The following is a 19,179-nucleotide window of genomic DNA, read 5'->3' on the forward strand; positions in this document are numbered from 1 at the left end:
ACTTTTATCCCTTATTCCATAAATTTATTGTTATACAATTTTACGCTATGAGTATGCCTGTTTTCTCTGTGTTTTTGTAGATATATATATATATATATATCACACACACGTGTGTGTGTGTGTGTGTGTGTGTGTGTGTGTGTGTGTGTGTGTGTGTGTGTGTGTGTGTGTGTGTGTGTGTAATATATATATACATATATATATATATATCTCACACACACACACACACACACACACACACACACACACACACACACACACACACACACACACACACACACACACACACGTGTGTGTATACTTAACAGAATAACATTTTATTTTTCTGATGAAGAAAACAGTTGTACATCCCTGCTTTAAATTGATGCTTACTTTGCGAGTGTTCATGCAACAGAAAATACTTCCCACAACTGTATTCTTTTTGCAAGGTAAGAAGCAAGATCAAGTTTTTCATTTATAAGGATTCACATCAACTACTAGTATCATCCTCTAAGACACGGGTGTCCCATCTCTGGCGTTTACTGATATCACACCGTGGCAACGTCATGTGACTTCACTGCGTCATTTGACATCGCATTGCCATGGTGACGCCAGAAGCCGCTGGAGACAAGGTAAGGCTACTTACAGAGGCCTTGTGCACTTCCCGGCATTTAATTTAAATGTTGTGGGAAGAGCGCAGGGTCTCTGTAAGCGCTGCGCCCCCTCCCTCTATGAAAATGTAGCGCACCCCTGCTGTAAGAGGTGGCCCAGGTTAGGGTTTTGAGCTTCAGTCTTACTTATTCCCTGTTGTTACTTCTAAGTCCGTGTTTTGCCTTTGTTTTGTTTTACCTGATCCAGCGTGACCCACATATTTGATAAGGCACTTTCCTGTCTCTATGCTCCAAAGCAAAGCTGTATGATCTAGAAGAGAAAAGCAGAAATGGCAAATAATGAAGCAGAGAAGCAAAATAATTCCTAAACAGCGCTTATCCTGCATATAAACCACGCAATAGAAAGTCCATATAAACGAAGGATCTAAAACAACTCTTGCAAACAATTTCCATCTTCCCATTGCCTGATGAAAGCATGTTTTGCTGAATCCCGTAGGAAACATGGAGGCTCTTTGATCCTTTACTGTACATTTTAAACATATTCATAAAACAAATATTTTTACACATAATTGAATGAATTTTCTCACCTGATTGAAACAAATGTAGTGAGTAGCAGAATAATTATGTGCTATTTACTGCAATGTGAAAATGGGATTTGAGTGCCCTGCTCTAAATCCTAAATTTTAAGACTGATCATTTTGGACTTTAAATGACTTGAAAAAGAAAGCGTTTTAGCATAATGCGTATTTCTTTACTATTTATAATTTTGTCCTGATAACCGCATGCCTAAATTATTAAGCTGGGCTAATCAACTATTTACTGCCAATCCAAAAATTATGAAATATAGTGTTGGTTCATTTAAATATCGCAGGAAAATTGTGTGTAAAACATTAATAACACCCTCACAAAGCCTAAAAGGCTAAACCAAAGTAAATTACAAACCAACGTTGGTCCTACTGCTGCTAAAAGGTTTACATTTGTTATTATTTTCACATGAGAAGCTTGTGGTGATTTTGGTTGAGAACCATAATTTTATAGCATCAAAAAAGCACAGGAGCTGACAAGCCATCATGTAATTATGCTATTCCACATCAGATGTGACTTAGCTGCGACACTGTAATCAGTTTTCAGGAGAGACAAATGTTATAAGTAAACGAGTGTAAGAATACCCCTTGTTTCTGACTGTTCTAAGAAATGTCAGACCCTGCCGTGCTCGCAAGATATGCTGCTCTTTCATCCCCAGTGAGAACACAAGACACATTTACTTTCAAAAGAGAAAAGTTTGCTATGTATGCACCATAAGTGGACTGCAATAAAGTGTTATACTAATCATAAAAAACATTGGAGAGTGGGCAGACGAAGGAGTTCTCATCTGCTGTCAAATTCTACCTCCTGTAAAACCTCGCACTCTATTTGATCCCTTTAAATTTAGGATAGCCTTTTTTCCTGTTCAATGGAAGTTTATGCAATTTTAACTGTGCTTCACCCGGCTTCTCACTATATTGAATAGATGGGTTCAGAGAGATCAGTTCCGTCTGCCCCACATGAAGGTGACAACTATTGATATAATAAACAAGTATTTTTGACTTCTTAAAAATAAGCGGAAGCATTGGCTTCAAAATCCTACATGTTTTTTTTGTTTTTTTTTTAAAATAAATCAGTTGCGCAGTATTGGATAAACCTTACAAAAGCCAAACTGGATCAGCACTCAAATGAAATCAAAGAAAAATGAAGGACTTCCGTTTTGCTTTTGGTCTCGCCCAGTTTCAATGCTTCCTGGGCGCATCGCCAGGCTAGGGAAAGGGTCAGGAGGCCTTCAAACGTTGCTCTATTGTGCACATACATGGTAACAGTGTGTGTCTGCTAACTCTTCCTTTCCCTGTGTGTGCTAATTTTTTCTGTATTGCTGTTTTTTTTATACATTAAAGAAGAAACTGAGTGAGATCAAAAGGAAAACGTATGTCCTTCATTTTCTTTGAGTGCTGATCCAGTTTGGTTTTTGTATAGTTGTATGCAACTTGTGGTATAGATGCAGGAACACAGAACCTCCAGCTGAATTATAGTAGACAGGGTGAGTGCTACTTCATTCTATTTTTTGGGGGGGATAAACCTTACTGCATATCTTTAACTCTATGCTCTTTCGAATACGTTTTAATTAATGTATTAAAGTTTCCTTGGTTTGCTATAGCAACTATTTAGAAAAGCACAGCCCTTCCGATTTTTAAATAGGCAGCCATAGAGTGCCCGGGGAAGCAGGATCTTGGCAGATGGATCACAGGAGGATGCATCGATTGGGCTTAGATAATTACATTGCCTTGAAAACATATACAACGGCTGCATTCATTAACACAAAAAGAAATGGCAAGAGGGAACGCCCTCGAACGCATGAATTTCACATCTGTTTGTGCATTAAAATTTTGTCATTCTAAAAGGGAGGAAATTCAGACCACGAATCTTCTTTCTTGCGCAACATAATTTTACAATTGTTCTACCTTTTGTGAACTGCAAATACTACAAGAGACAAAATCAGGGGACAAGTAAGTCCATGTAACAATTCAACTCATATCTAGACTAGTCCACATACATCTTATCTATTTGTGTCCTACACGTGAAACGAAAAAATAAAAAATAAAATAAAAAAGCGTTTTTGTTCTAGCTATTGCATAAATTAAAAAGAAGCAGGAAGCAAAACGTCGTAAAATAGTTACCAGCAGAAGCTGTCCCCAGCACCACTGGCTGTGTTCGTGTAACACCGACATCCCAAAGCCCATCTCTATGGCCAACATACTCCTTCACCAGCTGGCAGATTGCCCGAGAGGTTGTGGTTTTGAAGCTAGAAACAATCTTGAAAAAAAAAATAAAAAAATACATTTTAAAAAAAACGCAAACATTTTTTCTTACTCACTGATAAATGCACAGTCTCAATTACAGCCATAGTAGAAGTTGCTGAATGAGCAAGAGTATATATAGAAGCCACCTCTAGTACTGTATTACCTTTTACACTGATTTCACAATGCTCTCATACAATATTATACAGAAGATGCACTCAAGGTGTGCGACAAACTCGCCGTTTTTGACGCTGTTACTCAAGGTGAATTTACAACTCTAGATACAATATTTGAACGCCACATTGTAACATTACCAATTACTGTAACTAAAAAGAGAGCCCATACCTTGGGAAGGATTCACAGCAGAAGCATGAGCTTTTTAATTAAATTATTATATTATTTAACATTTTGTATAGTATTAATTGGGTAGACACAAGGATTACTAAAATGGTTAATACAAAACAAAATATAACAAACTCAGTGGTTCACTCCTGAAAAGGTGCAGAAATTCAGTCGCAAACATCATTAAACATAAAAATTGCTTACTGTGAGTTTAATTCCTAGAAAGGCAGGAAAGACCATTTTGACAATTGATTAATAAAAAGGCAAACACTTGAAAATACTTTCGAAATAAAATGGTTTCCATTATTTTGTTAATAAGATCTTCAAAAGCAATAACATGTAGGCAGTCTTAGGAAGTTTTTTTGACACAAAAATGAATAACACCTACAACTAGTTACTTGGACAGAATATTTTTGTATGCAGTAATAGAATTGACCATAGTATCATGTTCTAAGATACTCATATTTATCCAGATAAAGGCAAATTACAATTCCAAGTGCAACATTTGACATTAATGATTCAAAGGGGGAAACAATACACATTTCTGTCTCCCTTGATCAATACTTAGTCTAGGTTTCAACCTGTCTGGCATATCCCTGTATGCTTTTTTCCTCACAAAATGATATACAGTAAAGATATTGGCTTTATCTGCCATTAAAAAAAAAGTTTCCACAATTTCACTGCCCTTCCCATAAAGAACCATTTCCTTTGCTGCGGAGTGAAATCTATTGACTAGAATCCCAGCGGGATTATCCTGTACGAGTTGTATGGCTACTGAGGTAAAAAAAATAATTCTGCATATCGTTTATATTTTATATGTACACATTAGTACATACTTATTTATGCCCTCATAGACCACTATTTTTCAAGGAAACCATACTAATTTAGGTAATATTTCCCCATAAATCAGATCTTCACTACCCTTTGTCAATTTGTTATTTTAAGTACTGTATGCTACATGCCACAAAATGGAGAAATTATCATTATTATATGCAGTAAAATTATTGATCGATGTTGAAGCATAGTTTTCTGAAAAGATCGCAATCTGATTTGCTTCATAATTCTGCGTGGTACATGAAAAACCTTCAGCAATCTACTTCATAACGATTTGCTGAACAAAAAGTTGGTCTCATGGGATTACTAAATGCACCCAATGGTGGGAGATAAAAAATCAATTTAAAAAAAAGGTTATGAGCATACAGTATAACAGAAAACACACAAACCCCTGAGCCCCCACAAAATATATATGTGTCAAAAAGGAGAGCTATTAAGCCTGCCCCTCCCCAAGTCAGCAGGTCCTTTTCATTTGACTGGATATAAATCCAATGTTGGTCTTTCTCCTTCCTAATAGAGGTAAATGAGAATTTTAATCCTAATAGAGGTATATTAGTATTTTATCTGGTAGTGTTAGGACCTGTGAACTGGGTGGCTCACAGGCTTACAATACTTTGGCCAAAGGGTTAAACTAAATGACCCTTTTTCAAGAGAATATATAAGTATTTTACTGTGTATTTTTGTCATATTGAATGTAGCATTGGGCTTCTCTGTTGCTTGTTGAGCATAGAACAGATTAAGAACAAACCAGATGACATTCACATGCTCAGAAAGGTCCCACCTCAAAACAAACATATAGCACAGTAACACATTTGTGGGTTTGAGTATGCAAACAGTCACACACAGAACAGTGCTTTGAGATTCCCAGTTCCTAACCTAATCTATTACAAAGTATTATTTTCCCACGGCATGTAACACCTTGTTCAGCAGAGCCTCGGTCTGCCATTTAGACTTCTGGTATATCTACAACATGTATATCTAGTGTTTAAGACACTGAAATATATGGAAAAGTTGGGAGTTTATAGAAGACCTCCTGTGATGTCAGAGTGTATACCGTAGTATGTTATGTACAATATGCAGATGTAGTATCTTGTATGTATCAGCAGCCGCAGAACGTGCTGGTGAACCGCGTGCCAAGAGTGAGATTTCATGACACAGTGCTTAGCAGGGGGTAATGGCCGATCAGGATTAACACAGCGGTAGTCCCTGCTTCTGAATGGGACTGCGTGAATCCTACCGGACGGACCGCATCAGTCCTAGGAAACACTGCTAAAAAAACACTGCTGTACAGTCTCGCTCTCAAAACATTGATTTTTGCAAACTACTTTTTTAATTTGTCATCACGTTTTGTACTTTATTGGAAATGTAGAATAATAAATCTGTCAATCACTTGGCCAGCTGTGTGTCATTTTGTCAGTTTATTATTGTGATCTTTGCTGCATCATAACATTGACCCTTGCAGTTTTTCTTTGAACCCTTTATGTGTGTGTGTGAGCCCTTTATGTGTGTGAGCCCTTTATGTGTGTGAGCCCTTTATGTGTGTGAGCCCTTTATGTGTGTGAGCCCTTGTGGAAGTGGTGTCACTACAGAGTATACAATGTCCGACTCAACCTGCATTTTGGGGCAACATTTACAAAGCTGTAGAATTATTACAACTGATTTTAAGTGTTAGAAGTAGCAAAGATTGCATTGTGATCAAATGTTTTCTGTTTACTAATTGTTCCATTTACAGTTTAGCTAGTAAAGCATAGAGCAATTCTACTTGAACGCTATAAACCTCACTGTATATGAATACATGTGTAGTGTGTGTGTGTGTGTGAGATAGATATACACACACACATATATATATATATATATATATATATATATATATATATATATATATATATATATATATATATATATATATATATATATATATATATATATACAGTGTTCGACAAACCTATACATTTGCTCGCCCCGGGCGAGTGGATTTAACCCCCGGGCGAGTAAATATTGGCCCAAGCAGCACACGTTTGGTACTAGGTGGCGAGTAGATTTTTTTGTGTGGCGAGTAGATTTTTGGTGATTTGTCAACCAGTGTGTGTGTGTGTGTGTGTGTGTGTGTGTGTGTCTGTGTGTGTCTGTGTGTGTGTGTGTGTGTGTGTGTGTGTGTGTGTGTGTGTGTGTATATATTATATATATATATATATATATATATATATATATATATATATATATATATATAATCAAAAAATAAATAGATGATACCGTTCTGTGGCTAACGAAATGCTTTTATTTGTGCGAGCTTTCGAGATACACTGATCTCTTCTTCCGGTGATGTTACAATGAATGAAGCAAGGATAACTTAAAAACAGTGTCTCTTGGAATGTTATCTGTGCTTGTCCTTCCCCCGGTGTGGATGTGTTTTATGGCTAGAGGTGTCAAAGGGTAACTGAAAGCAAGTGAATAAAGAGTGTGTATGTGTATCAGTGTGAATAAAAATGAATGGAGAGCCCACAGTATAAACAGTGCTCTACACAAGGTGTGTGTGGAGTGAGAGGGATATAAATGGTGTGGGTGGGTGTGGAAATGTGAGAGTTTGTAGCACAACTAAAAGTGTGTGTGGATACTATGTGGTCCCTATTGGTGTATATGGATGGAAAAATAAGGAGTATAAGTATGTGTGAGAGACAGCTGTGTGTGCATACATATAGCACAGTATGTACAGACATGGCCTTTAGCGCTCATGGGAAGAGAGTTCGCTAGTGTCAGTAATGATAATTATATATATATATGAAGGAACAAAAATTGTCGGAACAGCTCAGCCTTACATTTATACATAAGGGCTATGACAATAAACTAGTCTCTGAATCTTTCAAGAAAGTGAGCTCCTTAGATAGGTCCAAAATGATACAGGCATCTAGGAACAGACAGGTAGGATCTCGTCTGGGATACAACTCACCAGTGATTGCTGGGAGTACTGGTAATTCTAGTTTAAGATTTATTACTATCTACAACCAGTCCTTTAGAGCCATTCAGAAGATTGTAAGCAATCACTGGGGAGTTCTCAGATGTGATCCCTATTTGAAGGGCATTCTTCCGGACCGGGCCTCGATTGTCTACAGAAAGGCCAGAAGTATGAAGAGCATTATAGCTCCAACCAAATTAAGATCAGGGAATGTCTCCAAAAAATCAGCGTTAAATGGTCTTAAAGGGAACCACAGATGTGGACGAGGTAGATGTATTACCTGTAGACATTTGAGGACCCGGTCCAATTTTAGTTTTCCCAATAGAGATATTATCTATCAGGTTAGGAATTTTATAAATTGTCAAGTTCATTTGTGGTGTACTGCATCCAGTGTGGTTGCGGGCTACGCTATATTGGACGCACCACAAGACCTCTCTGCACCCGTTTCCTGGAGCACAGGAGGAGTGTCATAAAGGGAATGATTGTTAATAGTATTTCCCGACACTATAAAGCCATACATAATCAGGACCCCACATGTATGACGGTAATGGGCTTGGAACATATTTCACCCTGTGCTCTGGGAGGCGATCGTTTCAAGATCTTGTGCAGACAGGAGACCTATTGGATCCACCAGTTGGGGACCCTCACCCCTGGAGGACTCAATGAGTGTCTGGATGCTAGTACACTAGTCTGATCTCCTACTCTCATGGACTCTCGTCGCTCTAATCGAGGGAGAACAGTTGTGTCTGCCTATTCCCCATAATCCTCTTTTTCCTTCACTCCCACATCAGCAAGCAGTGTATCCCCATCCCATCTTCCCTCTCCCCATTCCATACCTTACCATCCCTTTCCCCCATTTTTCCCGATCCCCCCCTTCCCTCCCTCTTAGCCCCATCCTGTCCCCCTCCATCCCTGGTTCATTTCCACATAAATGATTGACAGTATTGTCTACATGTATTCATTACATTTTCATTTATATTTAATGTATACATTTTTATTCCAAAAAAAAAAAAAAAATTAATTTTTTTTATAATCAATCTTAAATTATAATTATAGTTTCATTTGATCATTCATCCTTATCATTTTGCAATTCACTTTTCAATTAGTTATAGCCCTTGATACTTTTTCTCTCTCCTCTCCCTGTTCACTAGATTTCCATCTTGAGTTACATCAATATCTCTGTGAATATACATTTACTGTACATGATTCATCATGTTCTATTTTTATTTCTATCTATATATCTATATGAGAGAAATATACACCCCACTTTATTATAGTTCAACTATTTGATACACATTGGTTAATATACATCAGTATATTCATCTATGTACAAATATCTGGGGAGTATATAAGCCCAATTGAGTCATAAGGTTGCTCTTAGCTCATGTTCTATATACACATATATATATATTATCTTTCCAGCAATAAGTACGTGCAACTTTTACTTGTCTAGTAGTGTAGATCTATTGAATTTTCGGTTGCTAATTATGTATGTGTACATAATTTTGTCTATATATGCATGGTGTTCTGATGAGGAATTAATAGTTCTTACTATCTTATTTATAATATGATTATTAGATCTCAATGTACTGCCACCCCTGTGTGTGATTTTTATGTGTGTAATTTTATTTCAAATATTTTTGTATATATTTATTATTTAATGTTTATTATACAACAGGGGTTAATTTACTTAATTTCATTTTTAACTTTGCTTTCTCGTTTTATCTATTGGTTCAGATCATCCATTTGAATCATTTTTAAGTATTTTATATAATATCAGCAATGAATTTGAGTATTTAGTGTGTTACATATATGTGTATAATGTTCTTTAGATCCTTCCCACAATATGTGTTAACTTTTATATATACTCTCTCCATGATCTGCCATTTATTTAGTCAGTCGTTTAAATCATGTGTTTAAAGAGGGTGTAGTACATCTAGTTACGCCCTACTTCACCAGCTTACCACGGGTTAACCAATTATCCTATTATGGGTTGCTAAGCGATGGACTGGCTATAAATGTGCAGGACTTCATTCCATACACTATCAGCCCTTTGAGAAAGTCGCCCAGCGGTGACGAAACGCGTCAGGGACTCTAGATAGCGCGATTACGTCACTACGACGCGCACGAGGCCACATCCAGCGTGAGATCTATACGGCGGCCATTCGGAGTGGAGAGCTGTGTTCTTGGACGGCAATCTGACGGCAAACGGCACCCCAGGAATCCGGTGAGCGGTGACTTCTACTGGCATTCCTGAAGGAGCTCACAGAGACGCAATTCCGCAGCACAGAACCGGATGGTGGTGATATAATCACAAATTGCCTTTTAACCATTTTTATCTTGTGAGTGTGATTCCTCCCCCCCCCTTCCTTTTTTCATAATAAATACACCGTGTTATGCTATGGGGCGTGCGCTCTCTCTCTATTTCAGTTTACATATATATATATATATATATATATATATATATATATATATTTACTTTGATAAAGTCGCCTGAGTGTGGCGAAACGCGTTGGGGTACATAATTGCGACATTACGTAATCATGCAAGTGCACGCTTTACGGCTAGAGCGTGCATGGAGTTGGAGTGAGGCTGCGTTGCTCGTAGACTGCATTCTAAGCAGAGACACCGAACACTTTCTGTGTAGTTATCAGAGGATGAACTTGTACTGGTGAACCGGACGGAAAAATCGATCAGAACGGTTGGTGTGATCCAGGACTGTGTATACTGTACGTCGTTGGCGGTGATTATTATCACAAATCGCTTGATTTACTAATACCTTTGTGAGTCTTCCTAATCCCTCTCCCAATCCCTTTGTACTATTAAATGTACTTTTTTACGCTAAGGGGCGTGCGCTCTCTGTCTTTTCGTGTATATATATATATATAAATATAAAGAAAAAGAAATATAGACAGCGCCTAGGGGGTGATTCACTAAATTATGTCAGCCCAATCCAATCATATGCTTCTGTCTCTCTGATATAGATACAGGCATACCCCACTTTAAGGACACTCACTTTAAGTACACTCGCGAGTAAGTACATTTCGCTCAATAGGCAAACAGCAGCTCACACATGCGCATGTCAGCACGTCCTGAACAGCAATACCAGCTCCCTACCTGTATCGAAGCTGTGCACAAGCGGGGAGGCTATAGAGCCTGTTACACATGCGTTATTTACATCAGTTATGCACGTATATGACAATTGCAGTACAGTACATGCATCGATAAGTGGGAAAAAGGGGGTGCTTCACTTTAAGTACATTTTCACTTTACATACATGCTCTGGTCCCATTGCGTACTTTAATGCTGGGTATGCCTGTATATAAACAAAACACAAACTCCATAGCACGATTGAATAAAAAATATGGCAAATTTATTAAAACAATGATCCCAAGGAAGTGCACTTACAGGATCCTTTAAAAACACGTGTGGGAGAGAAATCTCTGTGGGAGTCAAACAGCACGGACGGAGAGAGATCCACAGTGGGGGTATTGCACCTGGACATCAAATGGATGCAGCATACTGCTAATGCCTCAAGCATCCTAGCTCCTCTCAGTGCTTCACAGGCACTTCTTGTGCATGTAGTAGAGCCCCAGTAGCGAGGAATTCTTGAGGCTTATGAATGGTTTGCATCTTGTGGTGAACCCTCTGTATTTGCTCTCGTGAAGTCTTCTCTTTATGGTAGACTTGGATAATGATATGCCTACCTCCTGGAGAGTGTTCTTCACTTGGCTGAATGTTGTGAAGGGGTTTTTCTTTACCATGGAAAGGATCCTACGATCATCCACTACTGTTGTCTTCCGTGGACAACCAGGCCTTTTTGTGTTGCAGAGCTCACCAGTGCGTTCTTTTTTTCTCAGAATGTACCAAACTGTTGATTTGGCCACTTCTAATGTTCCTGCTACCTCTCTGATGGATTTTCTTTTTCAGCCTAAGGATGCCGTTTCACTTGCATTGAGAGCTCCTTTGACCGCATGTTGTGGGTTCACAGCAACAGCTTCCAAATGTGAATGCCACACCTGGAATCAACTCCAGACCATTTGATGATGAAATAACAAGGAATAGCTTTTGAGTCAATTGTCGAATTACTTTTGGTCCCTTGAAAAAGAGGGGGCTACATATTAAAGAGATGTAATTCCTAAACCCTTCCTCCAATTTGGATGTGAATACCCTCAAATTAAAGCTGTTAGACTGCACTTTAAGCCCATATTCGTTATTTAACTGTAACTTGAATTTATTTTGGTACACAGCCAAAATAACAAAACTTGTATCAGTGTTCAATTATTTCCGTGTATGTGTGTATGTATGTGTGTGTGTATGTGTGTATGTGTGTGTATGTGTGTATGTATGCGTATATATGTATATAGATTTAAACATTGACAACAGTCCTGGCTATCATTTTTCTGCTGTATTTTTGTTATTAGGGAGATCACACTAAAGTATACTTGGAGGGTAACAATTGTAAGAGGAGACAATTGATGGCTCCTGCGACTCATTATAGGGAGTCTATGCACCCCAGTGCTTCCCACAGCCAGTAATAAGGAGTCACTCGTTACCCCAGACTACAACTCACCAGCATACTGTGTGACTGACACGCGCACCCGGAGGAAACAAGGCCGATACCCCATTCACTGCAGCAACCACCCCCTGCTCCCCTCAAGCCCCACCCCAGCCGGGCACAACTCGCCTCCAGTCATTGCTCACTCCAGGTCTCAGGCCGTTGCTGCCACTCCTTGCAATGCGCTTGCTCTGAATGCTCGATCATCCGCCCCACCACACTGCAGTCAGGGACCACCTGCACTTTCTGCATCCTGACCTACATTGATGGCTGCTGCTCCTGCTGCCTCCGACGCTGGCACCTCAAGGTCTGCCTCTGCCATGTCTTCCGTCTTGATTCTCCTCAATACCAGGTCTACCTCCGACGCTACACCCACCATGGCTCTCCCCTCTAGGCCTGCCTCCCCAACTCGCAACATTAGGGGCCCCCCTCCCACTTGATTAACAGTCATGTCCTTTGCCCAGGGGATCTGGTGAACCCCCTTTTCACAGCAGTGCCTGAGCGCAACAGGGTTAAATTGCGGGGCTAAAAGGGTCAATTATATTACAAATATACTGCATATGTGTTCTGGGTAGGACAGCTTCAATTCTCTATTTAGAGAGAAGTCTCTCTACACACACACACCCCCCCCCCCCCCCCATCCCACAAGACAAGCTGGGAGAGTTATCCCAGCTCTCCTCCTCGTGGTGGCCATTTTTTCCCCCCCACAATCCCGATTATAATGCGGTCTCATTCTGTGGCCCCCGAGCACCGCGTTATAACGGGATTCAGCTGTATATACACTGGTGTTTTTAAGAGCAATTCGATGTCTACACCAGGGGTGCTCAACACTAGTCTTCAAACTCCCCCAACAGGTAAGGTTTTAAGGATATCCCTGCTTCAGCACAGGTGGCTCAAAGATTCAGCCACCTGTGCTGAAGCAGGGATATCCTTAAAACATGGCCTATTTTTGGGGTCTTGAGGACTGCAGTTGAGCACCCCTGTTCTAGACCAGTGTGCTCTAACCTCTCACACGGAGACAACACTGCACTATTTATCCTACTGTAATTGTGTGCTGTGCTTTTATACAAAACCTACTGTACTTTGAGAAACGTCGTCTTGGCAGACTATATTTCCTTCAGATGGCTAGCCGGTGTTTTTAATAATCATAATCAAAACCGGAGAGATGTTTTCCCTGGTCATTCTTAAGAACTCTAAAATGTTCCTGCGGCTGACACAAATCAAAGGTTACTTTACTAGAGCACGTCAGGTGTGTGCTGTGAATCGGGGAACATGGACATCCCAGTCACAGACAGGTGAATAATGTACAGTACCTGGATCGTGAGAAATACATCCAAGATATGGTTCCAAAAATGGCAAAGAATGACCTAGCTTTTGTGACATTTGATGTGTTCTAATAGTACAATAAAAAACATGCAGGCATGAAGTAATACTCTTCAGAAAGGATGGAGTAGGAAAGATGAAGAGGTTGTTTTTTTTTTTTAGGAGGACTGCATATTGCTACTGTAGTACACTGATCTTGGAGAGAGGTCACATCAGTGTGTCACCTATAGCATTTTAATAGGGGGTCATCACATCAATGACAGATAAACAGGAAGCACATATAGATTAAGACTTCAAATCTGCAGATGTGGACTGGAATGTTCCTGTTGCAGTTCCAGCCCGAACCATGGACACCCTGGATAGTTGCAGGGAACTTACATTATACAAATGATGACAGAGTGCAGATGCAAGGAGGCAGTGCTGGATTTGGTACTTACGAATGAGGACACTGTGGTGGTAACAGCAATCATGAAACTGGTAGATTGTATACAAGGACAGAGGTTGAGCCACATGGTAAGACATGTCTAGCATTTCAGGTGGGCAATCCCATTTGCACACTTATTTAACTAGCTTCTGCTATACAGTGTCCAGAACTGCAGGAATACAGCTACAGTCCACATCTTAAACATTGAATGAATAAAGAGGCCGCTTTACCACTATGAGCCTGATTGGAGTAACATAAAAAAAAATTGAAACACTGCCAAAGAGGTATAACTTTGTTTTTTATGCATTATCTTACAAAATTCAGCATTGCACAGATATACCAGAGGAGATCATATCAAAGAAACCCTGGTGATTTCTCGGACTTGGTCAAACAGTAGCCGCGACAACAGGATTTTAGTAAAGACGCTGGCACTATATACAAAACGACTAAAACAATTGTAACAGCCTTGGAGGGGTCCCCAGGTAGCCGAACAGAAAACAGTTTGCAGGACAGATGACAGTTGTAGGAAACAGACTTCTGTCTGGAAAGAGAAGGTAACCAGTGGAGTGTCACAAGGTTTATTCAGTACAGTGGCTCTTTAACATACATTTTTGTGACAAAATGGATGGACTGCAAGTGAAAGAATGTGTTTTTGCAGACATGAATTAAGCAGAAATAGCCATGTTAGTCCAGTTGTGATAGTGCACAGTAAATGAGTACTTCAGGTGAAATCTTTTTTATTTGGACAAACAAAGTAACATTCTGCGGCACACCCAGGAATGTGGTATACATGATTCAATGCAGCAAATGTGACCAAGGATGCTACATTGGTGAAACCAGCCAAAAACTTCAAGGCAGAATGAACCTACACAGACACACAATAACACACCATGAGAAAAGATACTGCACTCCAGTGGGACACTACTTCCCACAGCCTGATCATTCCATATATGATTAAACATCAACATCCTCAAAGGAATGTTTAAAAACATTCATAACATACTTACCAGAATGCCCTTCTACTGTCTCTGTACGTTCTTTCTTCCTATCTACAAATTAGATTGTAAGCTCTTCAGAGCAGGGACTCCTTTTCCTAAATGTTATTTTTAAGTCTGAAGCACTTATTCCCTTTGTGTTATTTATATCTGATTATTTATATGATTGTAACTATTACTGCTGTGAAGCGCTATGTACATTAATGGCGCTATACAAATAAAAAGACACATATATACAAAAAGCACTCAAAAGCAGAAAACATTTTAACTCAAAATGATAATACACAGCCACTAAAACAAGAGGACTAAATGCTGATATGGGGTTTTTAACCCGCTACAATCATTTTTTGTGATGTTTCTCCCTGTCTCTGTGTGAATTTTACAATTATCCCCATCACCCCCACCCCCCATGCACACTGCTGATGGATGGATGCTCCTGTGTCTTACTGTCCCTTTCATCCATTTATTGCCCTGTCTGTTTATCCCTTCTGTGCATCATCTGCCTTAGATTGTTATCCCGTTTAAATTATTTATTTTACATCTGTGTGAAGCTCATGAAATCTGTGTAAATCAGCATTTCTAAGCTGAGGAAGAGGGGGGGAGGGGGACTCAAAAGCTTGTCTTATAATATCTATTGTTAGTCCAAATACAAAAAGATATCACCTAAAGTACTCATTTTTGCAGACCCAAAAGATGTACAAGTTTGGCAGTCCAGGAAAGGCAGTTACAATAGGAACACTTTAGGAAAGATATTGCCAAATGCAAATTCGTGTTAAGTGGAAAATTAAGCTTCTGGACCAAAATAGGCCCTCGAGCAAGTGGTACATTACTGCCAATCACCAGGAACCTGGGAATAGCATCCTGGCATTTTTATACGGTTTACAAATGGCTTAATAGCCCTGTAACAATGTAACGAAGCAGTGGTGAAATCCCACATATTGGATTATTGAGATGACCAGCAGAAAAGGGGAGGCGATAATGATATAGATGCAGATAACAGAGAATGACTGTTAAAGTAGCAAGCCTGGAAAATTGTCATTCAATTGTTTTACATCATTAGAACAGGGGTGTCCTCCAGGGTAGAACAGTGTTTTTCACAGTTCTAGGGATCCATTTTCACCCCTGGTTTTGGAGAGAATTACAGCTTTCGGTGTTGGAACACTTCATGGGGAATTCAACATGGCCACCGCTGTCTACCAATAGGAAGTCGCTTGTGGGCCCTATAAGATTTGGCAACCATTGTTTTCCCAGGAGGGAGCACAACTGAGTACACTAATAAAAATATCAGGAATCGGGGCAGGGGAAGAGGGATGTCCCCGGAGCTTAAAATTAGTATGGTTCAGCTCCAGAGGATCACCTGGTTACAACAACGTAAACAATAAATATACATACATACATACATACATACATACATACATACAATACGTTACCATCCGGAAGAACGGCAAGGAAGAGACAGCACTCCGTAGTGTTCAAAAAGTGTATTAGAACAGACACAGAAACTGACGTTTCGATCCCGCAGAGGGATCTTCTTCAGGGGAGGTGTGCAATGAAGCCAGAGCCATGAGTGACTTTATACCAAATTCTCAGTGTATCTATCACCAAAACAATTTTTTTTAAAAATCACAAAGCCCACGAAATATCCCTCCTGGTGTCTCCAAGCAACAGTGGGTGGCCATTTTGGATCGGCTGTCAAGCAGGTAAACAATCAGAGACCGTCTCAGCTGTTGTGTTAGAGCTGATTGGGTAAGAAGTCCTCGGTCGTCATAGCGATCCGACTGCGCATGACTGCTTCAGTAGTCATGCTGTCCACAGCGGGGAGAAGAGTCTGTGAAGGAGAAAACCTCCCAGGGCAATGCATCAAACTAGGAACGTGAGGGAAGAGTGGGTGAACAGTGAGGGAACAAGTAATTTAGTATAATGGAAGAAAAGCAGATTTGTCCTGTAAGCAAAACAGGTGAGATGTATATATGTATTGTATTTCTTTATTTATATAGCGCCAAAAGTGTACTCAGCGCTTCACAAAGAATACAGTACAGGGAATTATAATACAATAAGTGCAGCAAAAATCAGACAATGGGAAAGGAAATCCCTGCCCTGAAGAGCTTACAATCTAAGAGGTTTGAGGGGAAACTTACAGAGACAGCAGGTGAGGGAATAAGTGATGAAGATGGGTGTGCTTGGCCACAATAAGTATATTATATTAGTACATAATGGTATAAGTGACTGTGGGACAATAGCCATGAGTGCAGGCTATTGGGATGCTTGATTTGTGGGGCAAGTTTTAAGGTTAGTCAGTGTTAAATGAAAAGGTTAACACCATTTACAGGGGAAGAGATGGCAGGGAGACGTGGGTGAGATCAGGTGTGTATGTCTGGCTTCAGGCTTAGGGGAGATCCCCAGCAGTCTTTATTTATATAGCGCCATTAGTGTACATAGCGCTTCACAGTAGTAATACACGTGACAATCATATAAATAACAAATAATACAAACAACAGATCATGTGAATTAGTGCTTCAGACATAAAAGTAAAGTTTCGGAAGAGGAGTTCCTGCTCCGAGGAGATCACAATCTAATTGGTAGGTAGGAAGAACATACAGAGACAGTAGGAGGGAATTCTGGTAAGTGCGTCTGCAGGGGGCCAAGCTTTATGTATCGTGTCTAGTATTATCCACGGTGCTACTCATATGCTTCTTTAAGAAGAGAGGGTGCTAGTCGGGTATTGAGGGGAAGGGCATTCCAGAGGTTCGGGGCAGTCAGTGAAAAAAGTTTAAGGTGAGAGAGGGCTTTAGATACAAAGGGGGTAGAGAGAAGACATCCTTGAGCAGAACGCAAGAGTCGAGATGGTGCATAGCGAGAAATTAGGGCTGAGATGTAAGGAGGAGCAGAAGACTGTACAGGCATACCCCGGTTTAAGGACACTCTCTAGTAAGGACATATCGCCCAATAGGCAAACAGCAGCTCACGCATGCGCCTGCCAGCACGTCCTGAACAGCAATACCGGCTCCCTACTTGTACCGGAGCTGTGCGCAAGTGGGGAGAGTAGAGAGCCTGTTACAAATGCGTTATTTACATCATTTATGCACGTATATGACGATTGCCGTACAGTACATGCATCAATACGTGGAAAAAAGGCAGTGCTTCACTTTAAGTACATTTTCACTTTACATACATGCTCCGGTCCCATTGCGTACGTTAATGCGGGGTATGCCTGTAAAGCTTTAAAAGTGAGGAGGAGAATTGAGTGTGAGATGCGGGATTTGATAGGAGTGATTTCAGCAGGGGAGAAGCTGAGACAGATTTCAGAAATAGAGTGATTCTGGCAGCTGCATTTAGGATAGATTGTAGGAGAGACAGGCGAGAGGCAGGAAGGCCGGACGGCAGGAGGTTGCAGTAATCAAGACAGGAGAGAATGAGGGCCTGAGTCAGAGTTACAGCAGTCGAACAGAGGAAAGGGCGTATCTTTGTAATATTGGGTGGGGAAAAGCAAAAGGTTTTAGAAACGTTTGAATGTGAGAAGTCGAGTGTGACCCCTAGGCAGCGTGCTTGGGCTACTGGGTGAATGATAGTACTGCCAACAGTAATGTGGAAGGAGGTAGTAGGGCCAGGTTTGGGAGCAAGTACGAGGAGCTCGGTTTTTGTCATGTTAAGTTTAAGTCGGTGTAGGGCTATGCGTTCCTTAAGCCTTCTTGTGGGTTTGCCTACATAATATAGACCGCAGGGGCATTTGATAAAATAAACCACAAATTTTGATTCGCAGTTTAAGAAATCCAAAATCTTGATGGGATTGCCATTATGCAAATGTTTTGCCCACTGACAAATATTGGCAATTAGCACAGCCATGGCATTTGTATACACCTACCATCTTCATCAACCACGAGGGTGTAACCGCATATTTCTCCACTGGGTCTGATTGCATTTATAAGTCTCGCAAACTGAGCCCAATTCTGTAGCAGAAGATTGGGGGGGGGGGGAGAGAAGGGGGATTAGCAAAATGTTGGCCTATTTTCTTGTCATTTGCCAAGATACCTTTTTCCTACTTATCGATGCATGTACTGTTCTGCAATCGTTATATATGTGCATAACTGATGTAAATAAAGCATGTGTAACAGGCTCTATAGTCTCCCTGCTTGCGCACAGCTTCGCTACAGGTAGGGAGCCAGTATTGCTGTTCAGGACGTGCTGACAGGCGCATGCGTGAGCTGCCGTTTGCCTATTGGGCGATATGTACTTACTCGCGAGTGTACTTAAAGTGAGTGTACTTAAACCGGGGTATGCCTGTACGTAGTGACTACATTGAATTGGGTATCTTTCAACGGTCTCACTGGCTCC

The 19,179-nt window shown here is 40.3% G+C and overlaps 1 protein-coding gene across 6 annotated transcripts in view; it reads right to left on the reverse strand.

The window, feature by feature from the left end:
• The window catches only part of WDR37 (WD repeat domain 37), a 144,425-nt gene that overhangs the window by 55,771 nt on the left and 69,475 nt on the right, over positions 1–19,179 (reverse strand). For all 6 annotated transcript variants that reach the window (XM_075587788.1, XM_075587784.1, XM_075587783.1 and 3 more), the window contains exons 6-7: positions 3,299–3,434; positions 829–900 (exon numbers count right to left, since the gene is read on the reverse strand). In XM_075587788.1, coding sequence (XP_075443903.1) covers positions 829–900; positions 3,299–3,434 — 208 coding nt within the window. The remainder of the gene's footprint in view (positions 1–828; positions 901–3,298; positions 3,435–19,179) is intronic.

The sequence above is a fragment of the Ascaphus truei genome, chromosome 2, assembly GCF_040206685.1.
Source record: "Ascaphus truei isolate aAscTru1 chromosome 2, aAscTru1.hap1, whole genome shotgun sequence".
NCBI classification, from domain to species: Eukaryota; Metazoa; Chordata; class Amphibia; order Anura; family Ascaphidae; genus Ascaphus; species Ascaphus truei.